This window comes from Neophocaena asiaeorientalis, unplaced genomic scaffold (genome assembly GCF_003031525.2).
Source record: "Neophocaena asiaeorientalis asiaeorientalis breed wild unplaced genomic scaffold, Neophocaena_asiaeorientalis_V1.1 scaffold197, whole genome shotgun sequence".
Lineage (NCBI taxonomy): Eukaryota > Metazoa > Chordata > Mammalia > Artiodactyla > Phocoenidae > Neophocaena > Neophocaena asiaeorientalis.
The window spans coordinates 581900-604065 of NW_020174703.1; the positions used below are offsets into that span (position 1 = coordinate 581900).

A 22166-nucleotide genomic window follows, 5' to 3' on the forward strand; every position below is an offset into this window, starting at 1 on the left:
ATATATATATATATATATATATATATTTATATATAAAAATAAATAATGGAATGTTATTAGGCCATAAAAAAATGAAATAATGCCATTTGCAGCAACATGGATGGACCATGGACCTACAGATCATCATACTAAGTGAAGTAAGTCAGAGAAAGACAAATATATGATATCACTTATATGTGGAATCTAAAAAAAAATACAAATGAACTTATTTACAAAGCAGAAATAGACTCACAGACATAGAAAACAAACTTATGGTTGCCAAGGGGAAGGAGGGGAGGGATAAATTGGGAATTTGGGATTAATAGATACATACTACTATATATAAAATAGATAAAAAAAAACAAGGACCTACTGTATAGCACAGGGGAGTATATTCAATATCTTGTAATAAACTATAATGGAAAAGAATCTGAAAAAGTATATATATGTACACATATATATGTATAACTGAATCACTGCTGTACACCTGAAACATTGTAAATCACTTACAATTAAAAATAGTATAATAATCAATAAAGAAAAAAAAACTAATGAAAATGGTTACCTATAGGAGACTAGGAAGAATAGTGGAAAAGAGATAGAGAGGGAAAATATTTTTTTCTGATTTCATTTTGTTTTTATAGTTTGAATTTGGAACCATATAAGTGTTTTAAAAATTAGATCTTAACGTAAAGAATAGAACTATTTTTAAAAAACCAAAGCAGCCTGAAACAAATGAACCTAGTTATGTATCTAGATGGTGGCATAACGGCACAGAGAAGGATTACTTCAAATAATTTTAGAATCAGTATTTTGACTGCATCTCTTGTGGGATATGTCTTATAGACAAGAATAACCACAAAGGGATCTTAATGTGCATTAAGTAGTGTTATTTTTAGTAATAATGTTGGTTTTATTATGTTGAAACTCATAGGAGAGAGCAAATAGTTAATGATGGCGTTATTAGGAACTGTAGTTTTCAGCATAAGGAAAAAGAGATACAAATTAAGAAGCTAAGTAAAAACTTGGTAATATTTAATTTAAAATGGAAAAATCAGTATGACCTCATGACTTAATTTTTTCTTTCTTAAAAACTATATTTTTCCTAGCTCTGTCCACTGAAATGGTCTAGGAGCAATGGCAAGTCAATAATGATAAATGTCCAGAAGTGCCCAGATTGTGGTCTTTAAAATACCAGTTCATACTAAAAGGAACCAGGGCTCTTTAGGGAATTGGATGAGTTCAGGTCCGGACCATTGTTTCTTACAAAAAAGCAAAGAAGCTATCAAAGACTCTTGGAGTTGTAGCAAAAGAAAACAGGAGCCAACACAAAAGGGACTCCCACTAACCAAAAATGGGTAACTTTGAGCCTCAAAAAGAACAGTAACTATAATAAGTTGAAACATCTAATATATTTTAAAAATCCATGAGTCCATAATGATATCTCCCACAAACCAAAGAAAGCAACTTGATCACCTTTGGAGGTTAATAGGACATCAGTTCATTATTATGAAAATTAGGAAATGAAGGCAAAGGATCAAATATTTATCTTGACTTTTCTCTGAATTGTACTTGAGTCACCAAGTAGTTAATGAAGACTTACTTTTTAGCAAAAATCCAGCTAGTTAGTGCAAATGGAATACAGAACTAAAAAAGTCATGATTTTATAGCCACTTATATGATAATGGTATTAAACACAGGTCATTAATGGTTGCTAAAACCATTAGATGAAAGTTTAATGGAAAACTTTTGGACAAATCAGGCTGACTGCAGCCTGAATCCATGGATCCATTTAACCATCACTGAAAGTGGTGCACTCAGATATTAAATGCCTCCTAAGTACTAGCAGCATCTATGAAATATGCTTGCCAAAATATTTCAACTTGAAAGCCATCCAGCCTGTATATTTAACTACTAGATACAGGAAATACAGGGTGTGTATGTTAAATGACTTCATAAGGAAGATATCAGCCAAATCCTAAACATGGGAGATTCTATAGAAAAATGACTTGTTTTGTTTTACAGATAGATGTCATGGGAGGAAAAGAAGTGTTGGTCATAGTGTTGCAGGAATGGGAGGTGTTGGCATCGGGAGTGATACCGATTCAAAAACAATTAAAAGAATAAATTGTAGTAATATGTATCTGGTTTGGATCTGGATTTGGACATAGCACTTGTAAAAAGATATTGAGGAATATTAATTTTTTTAAGAACTTAGGTGTGATAGTGATATTGTAATATTTTTTAATTTTTAAATTATGGGGTGACGTGATATGACTGATGGGGGGAAGTGGAAGATACGTAGATGAGCAAGAATGGTACAAAACTGATAATTTTTAAAGATAGGTGATAGGGTTCATTAGATTTATTTTACTATGTACTTATTAAATAATATATATTTGCCTGAAACATATATCAAACCCTGACCAAGACAGTGTTTTATTCAACTTTTTGACCTCTGCCATCTGATAGGCAAATAGTGTTATTTTGTGGTAATTCCTTTTTTTTTTTTTTTTTTTTACGGTACGTGGGCCTCTCACTGTTGTGGCCTCTCCCGTTGCGGAGCACAGGCTCCAGACGCGCAGGCCCAGCGGCCATGGCTCACGGGCCCTGCTGCTCTGCAGCATGTGGGGTCCTCCCGGACCGGGGCACGAACCCGCGTCCCCTGCATCGGCAGGCGGACTCTCAACCACTGCGCCACCAGGGAAGCCCCCTATTTTTTTTAAACTTATTTTGTTTTTTTCATTTGTTGTTCCTCAATTTGTTCCTAATTGAGTGGAAGGTTTTCTATGCACAGTGCTATGCTAAGTAAATTAGATAAAAGTGGCCTCACTTCTCCAGTAAATTACACATTTATGTGGACACACTCACACGGTGGAAATACAGGTGAGCTCAAATAATACAAGCTCTGAATGAATATTTGGGTATTTAAAACATGATACAGATTGTATTTAAGAAGAAAAGGACATGGGATAAGAGCCTTTACATCATGATGCAGTGTATTTTAAGAGAAGGATATAATTAATGTGAAAGTTGGAATTGATGGCTGAGTGCTGTGGAAACTAGTCCACTTCTTTTTGTATTTGTACTTTTTTTGTTGGCTTGTTGACCTATTGCTTGTTTTCTTGACAGTTCTCTTTACCTGATTTCCCTTTTATAGGCCAATTCTTACAGACTTACTTTAGCGGCAATAAAAAGGAAAAATGAAGAAATAAATTGTACACTACTCTCTAAAACCAGTATGTTCTGTAATGAGTAGGGTTAAAACTTTGGAATAAGAACATGGTCAAAACGTCTTTTAAGTGGCTGTCTGATTATATATTTGCTATAAAACTACTTATGTCTCTCTAGGTTGGCAAATAAACAAGATAAGGAAGGGGCTTTAGGAGAAGCTGATGTGATTGAATGCCTGTCTCTGGAAAAACTGGTCAATGAGCACAAGTGCTTATGTCAAATAGTAAGTTTTGGGGGTTCTTCTGCCCTATGAATTATGTTCGGTATAACTTAGTTTTTGTAAAGGTGATAAAGCAACTGGGTAGGTAGCTAACAAAATAATTTATTAGTGTTTTTAAAAAAAATTTTTAACCTGTTCTCACTGTGTTTTAACAGTTCTCACTGTTCATTTGATATTATTTATTACAGTGGTATTTGTTTTCTATTTAATTGTTACTGACTTCTATAAGCTATCTTTCATGATTTCAAAGACTTTAGGTTTGCTCTTTGTTTAAGACATTGCTGACAGGACCTGTAAGCTATACAAACATGTCATGCTATAAATTTTATAAAATGGTAAAAGTATAAATACAAAATTTATACTTAGGGGAAGTTTATAATGAATTTTAAAAAATTATATCAGGAGAGTTATCATACAGTCTTGAGAAGATGGACTGAGGATTTAATCATTTATTCTGGTTTCAGAAAATGATTGTTAGGCTGTCAATCGTAAAAGATGGTTACTGGGAACTCCGCAGCAGTCCAGTGGTTAAGATTCCGCACTTTCATTGCCAAGGGTGCAGGTTTAATCTCTGGTTGGGGAACTATGATTCCACAAGCTGTGCGGTGCAGCAAAAAAAAAAAAAGGGCTTCCCCGGTGGCGCAGTGGTTGAGAGTCAGCCTGTCGATGCAGGGGACACGGGGTCGTGCCCCGGTCCGGGAAGATCCCACATGCCGCGGAGCGGCTGGGCCTGTAAGCCATGGCCGTTGAGCCTGTGCGTCCAGAGCCTGCGCTCCGCAACGGGAGAGACCACAACAGTGAGAGGCCCGCGTACCGCAAAAAATAAATAAATATATGTAAAAAAAAAAGATGCGTACTGCCATAAATTCCCTGGTATAACAAATTAAAACTTTCTGCGATTTTTAATAAGTAAGGGTATTTTTCTTCTGTAAGTTCAGTTTTGTCAGTGAGTTTGTTTAAAATTTAACTGTCAACTTTTTGTGTCATAATCGCTCTCAAAACTTACAGATATGATCCATAAAATATTTCCACTCCTACGTACATACTAATGTAGTGATCATTTCAAAGGTGTGTTTTGTAAGTTGAAGCAGGTGCTTCATATCATTAATTTAATGGGTTAATTAATTTTGATTCGCCAGTAATTATATCTCAATGGTTTATCAATAAATTTTTGTAGAGATCTTTTAGTTTTAATCTTTAAGTCAAGTAAATTGCTGTTTTTAAGGAACCTTGTTCAGCAGTCTTGGGATATGGAAAGAAAATTGACAAGTCCATTAAAAAAGGCCTTTATTGGCTGCTACATATCATTGCAAGAGACTTTGATGCCTTAAATGAGCGCATCCAAAAAGACACAGCAGAACAACGTGCTCTTGAGGAACAAGAGAACCGAGAGCGGGCTGAGAGAGTACGAAAATTACGAGAAGAAAGGTAAGTAGATTAATTTTGTAGCACAGTGCATATGAAAAATCAAAAACACCACACTTTTATTAATAATTTTTTTAGTTTTGTCTATTTAGGTTCCTCTTTTTGTATGAAGGAAGATACTAGGTAAATTTTTTATTTCTGTAGACCTGCACAAGTTTGGTTGATAGCACAATTGGCATCTAGTGGGAAGAGGCCAGGGATGCTGCTAAACATTCTGTGATGCACAGGACAGTTTCCCATAGCAAAGAATATGTCAGTAGACTGAGAAATCCTTCATTAGTCTCAGCAAAGATAGAAGGTAAGCAGTTAGTGGATCAGCCAGCTGAAGCAAAATCTGATCTTCAACACTTGTTTTGTCTGAAAGTGGACTAAATTGCACTATCTCAGGTTTTAAAACATGCTTTTAAAATTATTTTAAAAATATGTTGCCTAAAGGGAAATTTTAAAAATAAGTTTAGCAAACTCTAAATTTAAAAAAAAGTTTATGTAAATTCTACCACAGAATCAGTTATAATAATGTTAATGCTAGAAGAAAGTACTCAGATTTGATTAGAAGTTGAATTTAGTTCTTAATCCCAAGATTTCTCTTTCTTTCGCCACTGACATGGCAGGGGAGGGAAGAAACAAAAAGATTTCTAAGTGAGCTCCTGTGAGATCCAAAGTGGTCTTCCATCTACCTAAGTAATATTGGCCTTCCATTTGCTTTAACAGTTGCAGCCTGGTAGGCAAGAACCCACTAACTGCCCTTGGTGAGGTGCTCCTTTATGCTGTCAAGGAAATCCTCTGATTACTGGTATCTTTCATTTAATTCAGAGATAGGACTTAAAGGAAAATATTTGGAGAGATAACTCTTCTGCCCTCAAGGGCTCAATAACATGAGCAGGTCAGTCATCTCAGTCTCTCTTGATAACAATATGAGGTTTTAGTTCCTATGAGAATCTTTATTTTCTATTCTAGTGTATATTTTCATGATATAAAGCTCAGTACAACCAGTCATTCATACAAACATGCCTTCCGTGTGTTTATAAAAATAAAATATATGGCCATACTTTTCTAAAGGCTTCTTTGCTTTTTCTCTACGTAGAAAAAACAAAAAGAACAAAAAAATTGAGTTGGGTAAAAGGAATCTAATTAGTATTTTTTTTCAAGTTTTTACTTTTTCCATAAAGATATTCCAGGTCATGTTATGGCAGGCTTTTCTGGTACCCCATTCCCCTTTCCTCCTTTCTCCTAGCCATGCCACTTGTGGTCTGAGTCCTCTTCTGTTGAACAGAGACTGCATAATTAAATTTAGACAGGAGTAATTTAAAAAAAAACTTTTTATTGTTAAATACAATCTAATAGGTTTGGATTTTTTGTTGGTTTGGATATTTTTGAAAAAACAGTAAAACAAGCTATTATTGGTATCTGAAAATAGTATATTAATACCAGATACCTGAAATTGCTTACTAATAAATGAGTAACATTAATGACTGTTGGGACTTCCCTGGTGGCGTAGTGGTTGAGAGTCCGCCTGCCAATGCAGGGGACACGGGTTCGAGCCCTGGCCCGGGAAGATCCCACATGCCACAGAGCAACTAAGCCCATGCACCACAACTGCTGAGCCCGTGTGCCACAACTACTGAAGCCCGCACGCCTAGAGCACGTGCTTAGCAAAAAGAGGGGCCACTGCAATGAGAAGCCCACACACTGCAATGAAGAGCGGCCCGTGCTCACCGCAACCAGAGAAAGCCTGCGCACAGCAACAAAGACCCAACACAGCCAAAAATAAAAATAAATTTAAAAAAAATTAAAAAATAATGACTGTCCTGTAAGTATGTTTATATACAGAGTGCTTTCACATATATTACTTTACCTGAAATAACCCTATGAACTATATATTTTATCCACATTTATGGGAAGGCAGAGGCTCAGGTATCCCGATAGATATCCAAGGTCACAGAAGTAGCAAATTGCAGATCTCTAAATTTTGGCTTCCTAGGTTCAGAATGAAAGTATATATCTTTCCATCATAGAACTTAATTAATAAGTGCCGTAGTAATGAACATTGACATTGTTATACTATTGTTATACAGTCTAGTTGCAGATCTACAATACTTATGTTTCTATCTTCAGCTGCTTCTTTTAGTAACTTATTACCTTCATCTATGGGGCAACATTAGCTTTAAATCACAGAGTAATAAAATTCTCAGTAGTAACTAATATAGAAATACTTATTTAATCTAAGTGATATAGGGCAGCTTATTTCTATAGCCTCTTCTACTTATGCAAAGCAACAGTTGTTATCTAGTTCATTTATGATATATAACTAGACACAGCTCTTAAGATGAAGGTTTACAGCAGGACTTATTTATCTGGTTAACATCAGTGAAGAGGATAGCATTTGTTTGGGAGGGTAATTAATAAATTGATAAATATAAACCTTTGTTACATAGAAAAATAATTAATATGCATCACTGATGTTAAGAACTCAGTCATAGGGAATGTCATTTTGTCAGCATTTCTTTTTTTTTTAAAATTTCTTTCTCTCTCTCTCTCTCTCTCTCTCTCTCTCTTTCTTTCCTTTTGGCTGCGTTGGATCTTCATTGCTGCGTGCAGCGTTTCTCTAGTTGCAGCCAGCGGGGTCTACTCTTCGTTGTGGTGCACGGGCTTCTCATTATGATGGCTTCTCTTTGTTGTGGAGCACAGGCTCTAGGCACGCAGGCTTCAGTAGTTGTGGCACCCAGGCTCAGTAGTTGTGGCTCGTGGGCTCTAGAGCGCAGGCTCAGTCGTTGTGGCGCACGGGCATAGTTGCTCTGCGTCATGTGGTATCTACCCGGACCAGGGATCAAACCCATGTCCCCAGCCTTGGCAGGCAGATTATTAACCACTGAACCACCAGGGAAGTCCTGTCAGCATTTCTTTCTTTTAAAATTCAAATGATTAATCTTTACATGGGGATAGTGGCCTGTTACCTGCATAAAGATATCTGAAAATCTCTCAGTAATTCAAAACCATGTCCAGATGTTTAAATTACTGAACTCAATAGCCTTAAACCTATTGGAAATGTTCTTAAACATGGTTCAGCATTTTCTCATAAGGAATTCCGATTTTTTTCCCTCAAACAATAGAGAACAAAGAGAGCGAGAGCAGGCTGAACTCGATGGAACCAGTGGTCTGGCTGAGTTGGACCCAGAACCAATTATTGTTAATCCTTTCCAGCCGATAGCATCTGTAATCATTGAGGTATGGATGGTGGCAAATGTAATTTTTATGTCTTAAGTTATAAAGTTGGAAGTTCAGAAAGGAGGCAGGGAGATAGAAGTATTTCACCAGAGGTTGATTATTTGTAAAAGAAATTAAATGGGGGAGATGGGTTAAATGTTTGCTGCTTTTTCTTCCTCTTCAGATTTACCTTCTGATCTAGTATAAAAAGGGAAGATGACTTCAGAATTAACTGAGAATGAAAATAAAGATTGAATGTAGCAACTATCACAGTTACTGTTCTGATAAATTTTTTTTGTCACTTATTTCATATGATAATAGTATGTTTACTCATACTTACATTATCTTTATCCCTGTATTGCTATTACTATTCCTTTACAGTAATATTTAGATGCTTATGGTGCATTATAGTACATAAATGATTTTCTAGTTATTTTCCTAGGATACTTAATGTTTGAGACTATAATAAATTCTCTTATATCTGAATATTATTTATTTTAATTTTAAATGTCAGAAGTTTTACCAAAATTAATGTGTAGATTTTAATCATGAAGAAGTTATGGGGTTTTATGTGTGCGTGTGTGTGTGTGTGTGTGTGTGTGTGTGTCCGTGTCTGTCTCTCTGTGTCTTTGTTTTCATTTGCTACTGGTGTTTGGAGTTTGCACTGGCCCTGCTTTAATCACCTTCAGCAGCTATACCTCCTCAGTGGCAGAGCTTCCTAAATCTCCTCTCCGTTCCCTCAGAGCTTAATGTGGCAGGTGGCTTGCTGGACCTGCCTGTATGTTCTCTATTCCTCTTCCCTGTCACTGCCTCCTTCCACACAGGTACTCATCCGGAAAGGTGGATGATTATTTCTTCCTTGGGGCTGCTGCTGAGGAGGGAGGCAGCTCCACAGGTAAGAAGATGAGTGTAGAGTTTTTGGTGTTGCTTTGTGTTTGCCAAATAGTTGGTAATATGAGATATTTGGTCTGAAGTTAGTTAGATACTAGAAGGTTAGCTGTATTTAATGTTTTTATTAACCCCATTGCATTTACCTTAAGCGTGTGCTTTTCTAAGTATAGTAAAGCAGTCTTAATAACTTGAGCTATTGTTTTGTGTCCATACTATTAAATATTGTGTTTGTCAAGTTTTATATTCTTTTAAAAATATTGGTAGAGGAAAAGAAAATCAAGTTTGGTTTTTTACTTTGAAACATTTATTTACTCTATATTTGTAATAAAGCTCACCTTATAAATAATGACCAATTATTTTATAGTACCATGGTTGTAAATTACTTAGAAGGCCACAGCACTTCTACCAACATTGTATTTTTCACGATATAAAGATATGAACAATACTGGTATACAGCACAGAATATCTTATATTGAAGTCCCTGAATTAATTAGTGGCATGGGGAAAGTACAGTTATTATGCTTTTAAAATACAGTAATTTTAAGAAGATCATCAGTAAAGGAATGAAATAAATGAAAATAAATTATCCATAGTCTCTCTTTTTCACCAGGCAAATTTTCTTTTCTTCCCCGTAAAACTTCTCCTTTAAAATATTACCTTACATTCATTCCTTTGATTTTATCACAGACAATAAAAATGGTGAGATATTGGTTCCAGAATAGACAAACAGATCAATGAAACAATAGTAACAAACCAAATTATATATAAGCATTTAGTGTAAGATAAATGTGGCATTTCAAATCTGGGAGAAAAGGATATTGGGACAACTGAACAGTCATTTGGAAAAAAGTAAAATTATTGAACACTGTATACCAAATTAAATTTCAAAAGACTTAAATGTATAAAAAAAGAAGACTTAAAAATACTCACATAATACAGTTAGACATTGGTATATACTTGGAGGAGGTTGAAACTTTCAAAGCAGGACAATGAGGCCACAAATCATAAAGTGAAAAATAGGTAGATTGTATTATATTCAGTATTTAAAGAGATGTTCTACAGAGTTAAAGACAGAAAAAAAACCCAAGCTAATCCTAATGAAGAATATTTGAGACCCAGGAAACAACAAAAAAAGAACCCTTAAAAAATTACTGTGTAAATAATGGGACTCTAGTAGAAAAACGAGCATTGGGTTATCATGGGTAGTTCCTTAAAGAAAAAATTAAAATGGCAATAAGCATATTTAATAACTTATCTTCAGTTGTATTGATAATAAAAATATTCAATGATAAATCAACACTGAGGTAAAAAATATTTATTAGTTTGGCAGAGATGTAAAAGATTGGTAATGATTAAAAAAGCATTAAAAAAGATGTCACGGGGAGGACTTCCCTGGCAGTCCAGTGGTTAAAACTCTGTGGTTCCACTGTAGGGGGTGTGGGTTCGAACCCTGGTTGGGGAATTAAAATCCCATGTGCCGAGTGGCAAGGACAAAAAAAAAAAAAAAAGATACACTCTCTCAACCCTTTGCCTGTGGTGTAATTTTACTTTAGTTTTTCTGAAGGAAAGTTTGTAGTATGGCACATTTTAAAATGTGCTTACTCATTGATCCAACATCTTGACTGTTAGGAATTTATTCTAAAGAAGTAATTCAATAATTATATTTCTTATAATAGTGAAAGGTTGAAAATCACTTCTTTGTCCATTGATTGGGTATTGGTAAAATAAGATGATAGAACCATTCAAAACGATTGTATAATTGATGAAAGTAGTAATGGCTTACACATATAGCATTATATAATATTTTCATAGCTAACACTTTATTATGTATGTGTCATGCAATATTCTAAGCACTTTATAGGTTCATTGACAAAGAAAGAAATGTATATTCTTAAATTAAAATTTCAATTCTTTTTTGTTTAAAAATATACATAAATATGTATATATAGACAATCAGTCACATTTATGTATGTTTGTGGATGGTGTATGTCTGTACATGTGTGGGGTAGGCAAAGAAAAACACGTCTTTGTGACTATACGTCAAACAGTGGTCATCTCTAGATTGTGAAATTACTGGTAATATTTATTTTCTTTCTTTATACTATCTCTGTTTTCTGAATGTTTGACAATTAACATGCTTTAATGATAGACTCAACAAATAATTTTTTAATAGAAATATCACATTGCCTGGAAGTTACAGAATGCTCTTGGATTATTTGATTTCTCCCTTAATACTATCTTAGATATGACTATAATATTAAAAATGATATATTTCATTTTTGTCAGAATGAAAAAAAACTTGAAAGAGAGAAAAAGAGGCAAAATGTGGAGGAAGACAGTGATGGCTGTCCCCTGAAACATAAAATGGAGCATGAGCAAATAGAGACACAGAGCCAGATCAGTGACAGTAGCCAAAAAAACAATGGGTTCGGAATAGTAGAAAATTATAAGGAGGCATTAACACAGCAGTTGGAAAATGAAGATGAGACAGACCAGCAGTCATCAGAATCAGGTGATAAATCTAGTTATTAAAAATATATATACTTATTTATTTTTATATCTATTTTATTTATTTTTAAGTTTTATATATTACATATAACATAAATAATATATATAAAACTTAAAAAGACCTCTTTCATTTGTCATGATTATTTTCATAAAAAATGTATCACAAGATTTTTCATCTCCAAATGCGTTATTTATCATGGTTTTCTCTTGAATTTTAGGTAATCATTAGTCAGTTTGCTAATTTATGTTTTTATTCATGATGCCTTAAAATCTAGTCCTTTGTAACTTAAAAGAATTTCAGCTGAAAATTCATTTTCAAAAATTTGGAATATTGCATAGCCTCAGGAATCTTTGGAACATATTTAAAACCTTTAAAGCTTTTGGAGGTTTGTTTTGTTTTTCTTAATCCTCATAATGTTATGATCAGCATCAATTCCTTCATTTGTTTGTTATTTCTATAGGATGCAGACATAATCAATTGAACATTTTGAAAGTTTTATCAAATAGCCATATTACTCTTATTTTAATATTATACAACATCTTCAATTCATATTTATTTTACTTTTTCTAAGTGGTTATGTAATTTAACAGGAAGTTCACATCTTTTGGTATCATAGAGAGAGCCTCTGCCTTTGGACTCAGGACATCCTGGGGTAGCATCCAGACTTTCTCACCTACTAGATATATGTTACATTATATAGTGTTCTTCAGTCCTCGTTTCCTCTCTAAAATGGGGTTGTCATCTTTTTTTTCACCAGGCTTTTAGGTTTACTTATAATAAAAGTAACCCTATGGTGTTCCTAGCACAGGGCCTGACACATGGGAAATACCCAATAATCATTGCTTCCTTGCCATTCCTAGTTAGCAATATGGTTCCATGGTATATAAGAATTTTTGTACAGTATCAAAGAGTTTGTGAAAATAAGATCTCAGTCCCTGAGCTGCAGATTAGCTAAATGGATATTTTGCTATATAGAAATAATTAGATTTGAAAGTTATAGTTTTGTAATTTGGGAAGTTAGGGTAGCCACATTTGTACCCATATCACTCTATCAATAGGGTAAAACAAAAAGTAGACTTAAAGTGGCCTCTCAATATATTGGAAGAACTCTTTCAAACACTAATATGTTGTTAAAGAACAAAATGATTTGGTAGATGATTTGAAACTATTATTTAACACAGCACTATGCTATTTACCATAGCAGTCCTCGGGTATATTATTCTCATTATACAGAATAGGAAACCAGGGCCTTGGAGAGGTTGAGTAATTTAAGATCATATGTCTCATCTGTGGCTGTACTGAGACACACTTCCCTCAACTTCAGGTCCTCTGCTTCGTATCCTATGCTTGTCCATGACCCTGTTCTACTGCCCATCCGAAAGTACCATATGGTTCTGGAGGTTCTCTTTCCTTTCTCCCAGCTGTAAAGCTTACAGCTTTAATTGTAAAAAGATGTCTCTGTTTCTATCTAGAGTAAAATGTCTCAAGTGATACTAATTTACTTAGAAAAATAATGTTTCTAAATATATTTGTATTTCTCATTGCTTTATAGGTTTCATAGATGTTGGCTGCTTGTTGTGTAACAGATAGTTTCCATTTTAGAAAATGTATTATATATATAAATTTAGCAATTTGGGATTGTCAGTGAAAATATTTCAGTGACTATGATGTTTGGTTATTTAACTACTATGCCATTCTGGTTCACGTTGTTAAAGTTTACATGTTAACAACACAGATGCACTTAAAATGTTCATATGTGCCTAAGTGAGAATCTGTAAATAGTTATTTTTAGAAAGATTACAAATTCAATTCTGTAACGTCTAACAGTGTGAGTTTTGGTTACATATATTTATATTGGGCATATCTTATTTGGGGGTTATTTTCATGGATAATGTGTTTAGATTTGATTGGGGTGTTTTTTCACATTTCAAAGGATTATTTTTGGGCTTATACCTAGAATCATTCTGTATATCCTATTGAGACAAACCAATACCTCTCCTTTTTCCCCAGGTCATTCTGAGTTTCATGGAAATCCCTGCAGCTAGATAATTCCATTTACTTAGTATGATATATGGGGGAAAAAATGTTACTTTTGGAAATATGGACTTTTTTTGTATTCCAAATCACCTTTCATAGAACTTAAAATATGGCTTTTTGCCATTTGTGTCATATTCATCAATCATTCATCCAATAAACCATCACTTAAAAATTTATTCTTAGTAAAGGCAAGTTCACAGTTCATTATTGGTAACAATTTTTAAGTTGAATTGAAGATATATTCCTATGGTAATAATAATATCAATATTCTAATTCTGTTCTTTAGTTTTTATTATAGAAGTAACTTCTTCACAGAGGCATAAAGTTTCATGTTTATATTCTTACAGATAACAGTAAAAAGAAAACTAAGAAGCTAAGAATGAAAAGGAGCCACCGTGTAGAACCTGTTAATACAGATGACTCTGTTCCTAAGAGTCCAACACCACCCCCACCTCCTCCTCCTGGTGAGTTAGTTGATGTTGATACAGAATTTAGAAATACTGCTTTAAACATTGAAGAAAAAGAAAGAAATTATGCAGTTTTTATTCAGTATATTTATTATGTTGTGAATTGTGAAAAAGGTAGAATTTTTTGCCCCATCTACTTTATTCAGAATTTATCAACGTAAATATCTGTTGCTTTTTTTATTCAGAAAAAATGTTTTATGAAAGTAAAAAAATAAGTAAAAATTAATAAGAAAACTTTACCTAAGCACTTCTTATAATGGATTCAAGTCCTATTTGAAATATCAGTACCCAGATTGCTAAAAGGAATTTAAGTTTAAGGAATGGATGGCTAACATGAGCTTTTAAAAAATTAGATCTTTCATCCTGAAAGTTAACATTTGAAACCAAGATGTGTGAGTGTTTCCATTATATGTCCAACATTCATGCCGACCTCCTAAGCTGTTATGAGGATTAAGTGGAATACTGCATATAAAGCACTGGGACATACTAACTGCACAATAATCGTAATTTTTTAGCACTGGGCACAGTACCTCACATACTCAATAAATATCAAACGTATAGATTTATAGTTTCCTTTTAGCCCTGCTAGAAGGCTTTAGATGGTAACATTTTCCTTTGAGAATTATTTTAAGACTCATTTCTAGTATTCCATTTAATAAGTGTACATTTCTTTTAGTCTCTGTTGGGGGTTAGAATAGTAGCCTAAGGTTATTTATGATGGTAGTGAGGATGCTTATATTTTTAATGAAAGGTAAATAAAATTTTTAAGCAGATATTACCAACCTATAATTACATTTTTAAATAGAAGCCATTTAAAATGGGTTTATGGTTAGTCAGTACTGCCTCATTCAGTATATATGAATTGATATTGAAGTTATATACATTCCTGTCAAGAAAGGGATCCTCTCAACAGACCTAAAGAGATATTGTTTAACAGTGTTTTTAAATGTTTTTCTTTTTCTTTAGTTGGCTGGGGAACCCCCAAAGTCACTAGACTTCCAAAACTTGAGCCTCTTGGTGAAACACGTCATAATGGTAATGCAAAAGGATCAGTTTTCAAAGCTCTACGTATCACATTCACTTTTCTTTACCTCATTACTTCAACAAACTTTTACTTTTGGAAGCCTTTCAAATCCACAACCATCCTTTTTCATTATACTCCACTTTTTTTCATTTATTTCTTTTTTATTCTTAAGTGCCCTTTGCCTCTATATAATTTGATTTGACCTTTACCTTAGAATACAGAGGTAAAGACCGTCAGAGCTTGTGTTTATCCATTATATATTAATGTAAATAGTTGTGAAAGGGAAAGATTTTTAAATATCTTAAATATGAGACAGTACATTTATAGTGTTAAAAACTTCATTGTCCTATATATGCTCAATATACTCAATGATAATGTCGCATAATTGTTCTTTCTCTGCTTCTAATGATACTCAGCTGCTGTATATTACAATGAAGTAAAGAGTAACACAGTTTGTAAGATCAGAGACCAAATCAGTAAGCCAAATAAAGTTCAGCTAAATAGAAAGTTACTAAAGGCTTCATTGACTAAAGAAAACACTTTTTTTTGGATGAAATTAGCACAAGGTTTAGTACAGCCAGTATAGGGCATAAGAACGTCACCTGGAAAACTAGAGAAAGGACAGTTGGGAGTAGAGAACTGCCTTATACAATAGGCAGAAGTTCTGATTTCAGACCATCAGCCCAGACCAGATTCTTTTAATAAAATATTTCTAAAATGCAGAAGGATAATTTTGTATATATATAGTAACTCAATAAACTTCTTTATCAAGAACATTTCATTTCCTTTCTGATAGCTCTGTTTACCTGATCTAGAACTTGGTTTCCTAAGAAGACCCATTTACTAGGGAAAAAAAAAAAATCAGAATTTTAATCTTTAGAAAAGCCTTATATATAATTTGAAATTATATTGAACTGTATAAAATATTTTATTCAAAAAGTATATAAATTTAAATGTGCTGGTTGCTTTCTTTTTCTGAATACTGTGTCAATAATGAAATATTTCTTCATAACCATTAGTGAAAATTAAAAGGTTTTTTTCAATTCTAAAGACAGAAAGTTTGTCCTTAGACCATATCAAAATTACAGTGAAGTCACATGTCTTTTTGGTTGCTGACTTTACATCATGATGTTTTTATTGACTATAATAGGTTAATTCCTGTTTTATTACACTCTGAAATTGTGTATGCTAGACTGCATTATCAGTTTAAATATTCACTGTGTTGTTAGAAACAATTAGATAATGCTAATATATGTGTGTATAAATACATGTGTGCATGTGTTTATACACAGATATATTAGCATTATCTAATTGTTTCTAACAACACAGTGAATATATATAAATACACGTATATAGAGAAAAATATTAATTTCTCATATAACAGGTACTATTTTTTCTTACTGAATTGAGCATCCAACAAACAACTGTTTTGTATCTGACACCACCTAAAACATTGGTGATGCCAAGATGAATAAGACATAAATTCTACTTTTCTGGGGATCCTAGTCTAACAGAAAAGATAATACTCCAGCTTACTATAGTATATGTGACAATTCACAATATATGGTAAAAGGTTCTATGGTGTAGAATTGGAGTACTATGCACAAACTGCCTAGACAGAGAAAGTGGTATTAGAACTGGGCCTCTGAAGAATGAGAAGAGTCAGTAAGTAGAAGGAACAGACTATTCAGGTGTGGAGAGGTGGGAAAAGACATCGCTTATTTGGAAAATAGTATGAAGTTACTTGTGACTAGAGCTTAGGTTCATGTGGGTAGAATGGGTAAGAAAGAGGAAGTTTAAAGCTATAGAAGGTGCTGATCCTTGAATTATGGCTTATAGCCAGATTGTTTAGGGCCTCACATGTATGTTAAGATGTCTGGACTCACTATAATTTTACAGGAGACACTATACATTTTTAGCAGAGAAATAGTATTATAAGGTTTATTGTTTAGGATAATAATTTTTGTCACAATGTAAAGTATTGACTAGATTGTGGTCACACCTGAAGTAAGGATCCCAGTTAGAAGCTGTTGCAGTAGTCAGAGTGAGAAGTGAGGATAGGAATTGGAATTGAGAATAAAAATGTATGCAAGGAATATAGGAACAGTTATAAGTACTATATAATGAATGGATGTATGAGATAAAAGGAGAGAGGAACAGGAAATTATTTGGCTCAAGGAGCTAGAAGGTTGGTGCTATTTCTAAGACTGAAAATACATGAGGAGGAAGGAAACCTGCTCTGGAGGTGTCTGTAGGCTTATCTATTTGGAAATTTCTATAAGCCAGTACAAATAATATTCTGGAGCTCTGGAGAAAAGGGACACAGGTGGGTGGGAGGGTATGTAGGTAGTTTGTTTTTTCAGTTGTCATCGCACAATAGGAACGCTTTGTTCTGTAACAGATGTTCTGTAATTGGTTACTGAGTGAATGCAGTTGAAAGAATGATAGTTTCCTGTTTCTGAGGGAAAGTATGTAGAATAAGGAGAAAAGAACTAATGGTAGCATCTAGGGGGAACATTATAGTTAGAAACAAGTAAAAAAGAGGTTGAAAATGGGCTAAAAATGTTTTTTATTGTTTGTTTTTGCTTTGTTTTTCTTTGCTTTCCTGTATTTATTTTAAAATTAGAACTCCTGGGAAAGAATTATAATCAATTAGTTAAGTTTAAGACCACCATTGTTCTAATATATCAGTTAATTTTAAGTATGTATCAATAAATTTAATTTCTCAGAGCAAACAATTAGACATCCTAACTTCACAAGTTTTTAAATATCTGTATTATTTTTTCTCATAAATTTTAAGGTAAAGTATACCTTATCTAGGTAAAAAAAGATGTACAATCAACTCTGCTTTCATTAACGGAGAAGAAAGTAGGTATAATAAATTTAAAATTTTAATTAAAAAGCTTAAATTAGTTTTTAGTGTTTATCATGAGATTTTCATCTGAGATGCTGACAGTTGCCAATTTTATAATCTCATTCTCTTCTCTTCCCTAACTTTGTACACATTTATTTGAATGTGGTTGATGGCAAGTAGACAACAGATACATGACAAACAAGGGTAAATAATTAAAAGTTAACTACATTTGGGTTTGGCACTTAAAATTTACTGAGATGAAAAACAATTTGTTGTAGTCAAATTAGGAATTAAGGCAGATTCTTATTTGTTCTTTGATTAGAGACATTTACCTTGATGGCAATTTAATTTTATTACTTTTCTAATTTCTTTTATTTTCTGTAAGCCTCACTCTGTGTAACAGGTAAGACAGATGCATTCTTCACTTTGTAAATACTCTCAATCTGTACTTCATCAACATGTTACGTGTTATACATTATGAGAAATAGATCCAAGATTCTGTTAGCCAAAAATACGAAGTGCAAAACTAAAGAATATTTTCAAATCTTAAAATATGAATCAAGATTCAATTTTGTATGTTAAAAAGTTTGAAGCCCTTTATAAAAATGGGTGTCAATTAATTTGGTCATATCAGTTGGGCACTATGATCAACTTATATCCCCTACATTTAAGGCAATAAGAAACCTATTTTGTGTATAATGATTTAATTCTGGCAGTTAAATACAGAATCACATTTAATCAAAAGAAACTTTTTCCTTGTGATGATTAAATTAAATCAAATACAGAATTAAATACAGAATTATCCTGAAATAATACAGAATCAACTGCAAAAAAAAATAATTTCTTGGGAGGGAAAAAGATACTTCTTGCCATGTGTATGTGATTTATCTTTTTAGTAGGGTACTTTTAAATTCCAGAAGTAAAACATAATAGAAATGGTATTCATTCTGGTTTAATCTTGAGTTCTGTTATGTGTTATAATTCTCATTAATTTTGAAATCAAGAAATTAGAAAAGGCATACTTTAAATTTATCAAAATAATTGTCTGTTATAATTTTAATTATAGCAATAGTAATAACTGTATATACTACATGACTGGCATATTGCTAAGCACTTTAGGTACATTATCTCATTTTAATTCTTCTAGTAGCCTTGTAAGATGGGCAACTTTTTGTGTAAGGAACTTATACCCCAAGGTCACATAGCTATAAGTGGCAAAATCAGGATTTAACTTAGGGTGTCCAGCTTTGACATCCATACTTTGAATTCATTATATTATACTATTACATTAAGATTTGTTAGAGCATCATTGCAGCTTAGTAGTTGCTCTAAATTTATAGTTGCTTGAACAATTGTTTTCTCCTAATTTTTTTAAAGAGGCAAGAGTATACAGTTTATTATTAAAATTTTTTTTTTGTTAAGTAATGATATAACTGTGGCAAATCAAGTATTGTCTATGGTATAGTCTGGTAGAGGCTGCAAACTGATGACACAAGGCAAATCTGACTGTTTAACCAAACTGATGTTCAAAATGTTTGAAATAGGAGGTACATGATGTTGGTATGTCTCATTACTGGTGGTGTTAACCTTGATTATTTGGATAAGGTGGTATTTGCCACATTGTAAAATGTTACTGTTTTCCCTCTTTGTAATTAGTAAATATTTTAGAAGTGATTCTTTGAGATTATGCAAATATTCTGTTCTCCACAAACTTCAGCCTACTAGTTTTGGCCTCCATCATTGGACTGTGTCTGCAATAATTATTACTGTGGTATTTGCCTAATGGTAATTTTCTATTTCTCTTTCTTACATTGACATTTATTCAGATTCATTATTTTATTTATTTTTTATTTTTTCCTTCCAGTTTTATTGAGATATAATTGATTTAAAGCACTATATAAGTTTAAAGTATACAGCATAATGACTTGACTTACATACATCATAAAGTGGTTATCACAATAAACTTAGTGAACATCCACCATCTCATAGAGATAAAAACAAAAGAAAAAGAAACTTTTTCCTTGTGATGAGAACTGTTAGGATTTATTCTCTTAACAACTTTCATATATAACATACAGCAGTGTTAATTAATTAATCTTGCTTTACATTACATCCCTAGTACTTAATTATTTTATAACTGGAAGTTTGTACCTTTTGACCACCTTCGTCACCATACAAAGATACTACATTATTATTGACTATATTCCCCACTCTGTACATTTCATCCCTGTGACTCATTTATTTTGTAACTGGAAATTTGTACCTCTTAATTTCCCTCACCTACTTCACTCATCCCCCGCCACCCCACCCGACTGCCCTTGCTACCCACCTCCCCTGTCCAGCAGCTATCTGTTTGTTCTCTGTATCTATGACTGTTTCTGTTTTATGTTTGTTCATTTGGGTTTTTTTAGATTCCACATGCTAGTGATATCATACAGTATTTGTCTGACTTGTTTCATTTAGCATAATACTCTCTAGGTCTACCCATGTTGTCAGAATGGTAAGGTATCCTTTTTTTTTTCTGGCTGAGTGGTATTCCAGTGAGTGAGTGTGTGTGTGTGTGTGTGTGTGTGTGTGTGTGTGTGTATGTGTATCACATTTTCTTTATCCATTCGTCTATTGATGGGCACTTTAGGTTGTTTTGTATCTTGGCTATTGTGAATAATGCTGTAATGAATATGGGAGGTGCACATATCTTTTTGAATTAGTGTTTTTGGTTTTTTTTGGAAAAATACCCAGAAGTGGAATTGCTGGATTGTATGGTAGTTCTATTTTTAATTTTTTTTTTTTTTTTTGGGGCAGTACGCGGGCCTCTCACTGCCCTGGCGTCTCCCGTTGCGGAGCACAGGCTCCGGACGCGCAGGCTCAGCGGCCATGGCTCACGGGCCCAGCCGCTCCACAGCATGTGGGATCTTCCCGGACCGGGGCACGAACCCGTGTCCCCTGCATCTGCAGGCGGACCCTCAACCACTGCGCCACCAGGGAAGCCCCTATTTTTAATTTTTTGAGGAACTTCCATACTGTTTTTCATAGTGGCTGCTGTGCTGTTTACTTTCCCACCAACAGTGCATGAGGGTTCCCTTTTCTCCACATCTTCACCAACATTTGTTATTTGTGTTGTTTTTGATGATAGCCATTCTGACAAGTGTGAGGTGATATCTCATTGTGGTTTTGATTTGCATTTCCCTGATGATAGTGAAGTTGAGCAACTATTCACGTGTCTGTTGGCCATCTCTCTGTTTTCTTTGGAGTAATGTGTATTTAGGTCCTCTAGCCCATTTTTTAATTGGATTGTTTGTTTTTTGATGTTGAGTTGTATGAATTCTTTGTATATTCAGATGTTAACCCCTTATTGGATATATCATTTGCAAATATCTTCTCCCATTCAGTAGGCTTTCATTTTGTTCATAGTTTCCTTGCTATGCAAAAGCTTTTTAGTTTGATGTAGTCCCATTTGTTTATTTTTGCTTTTGTTTCCCTTGACTGAGGAGACATATCAAAAAATATCATTAAGACTGATGCCATAGAGTGCACTGCCTATGTTTTCTTCTAGGATTTTTATGGTTTCACATTTTACATTTAAGTCTTTAGTCATTTAAAATTTATTTTTGTATATGGTGTGAGAAGGTAACCCAGTTTGATTATTTTGCATGTAACTCTCCAGTTTTCCCAGTACCATATATTGAAGAGATTGTCTTTTCTCCATTGTATATTCTTGCCTCCTTTGTCATGGCCTTTTTTTTAGTGGCAGCCCTAGAGTTTGCAATATACATTCACAATGAATCCAAGTCCACTTTCAAATAATACTATACAACTTAACAGGTAGTGTGAATACCTATAATAACCAAAGAATCCTAATTCTTTCCTCCTGTCCCTTGTTTCATTGCTATCATCCATTTCATTTATACATAAGCATACATAAGCATATATATAAGCATATATAAGCATACATAAGCATTTATATATAAGCATATATGTACATAAGATATGCATATAAGTATATATAATCAGATACATTGTTGCTATTAATATTTTGAACAAACTGTTATCTGTTGGATCAATTAAGAATATGAAAAATAAGTTTTCATTTTACCTTTACATATTTCTTCTTTGATACTTTTTGTTTCTTTATGTAAATCTGAGTTTCTGATGTTTATTATTTTCCTTCTGTCTGAAGAACTTTTAACATCTCTTGCAAGGCAGGTCTAATGGGAACAGATTCCTTCAGTTTTTGTTTTTCTGAGAAAGTTTTTATTTCTCTTTTACTTTTTTTTTTTTTTTTTTTTTTTTTTTTTTTTTTTTTTTTTTTTTTTTTTTTTCCT

The 22166-nt window shown here is 33.4% G+C and overlaps 1 protein-coding gene across 1 annotated transcript in view; it reads left to right on the top strand.

Annotated features, from left to right (window-relative positions):
- The window catches only part of ARL13B (ARF like GTPase 13B), a 78555-nt gene that overhangs the window by 50865 nt on the left and 5524 nt on the right, over positions 1 to 22166 (top strand). The window contains exons 4-9 of the mRNA XM_024759257.1: positions 3331 to 3436; positions 4659 to 4861; positions 7969 to 8083; positions 11240 to 11465; positions 13847 to 13963; positions 14933 to 15001. Of these exons, the coding sequence (XP_024615025.1) occupies positions 3331 to 3436; positions 4659 to 4861; positions 7969 to 8083; positions 11240 to 11465; positions 13847 to 13963; positions 14933 to 15001 (836 nt within the window). The remainder of the gene's footprint in view (positions 1 to 3330; positions 3437 to 4658; positions 4862 to 7968; positions 8084 to 11239; positions 11466 to 13846; positions 13964 to 14932; positions 15002 to 22166) is intronic.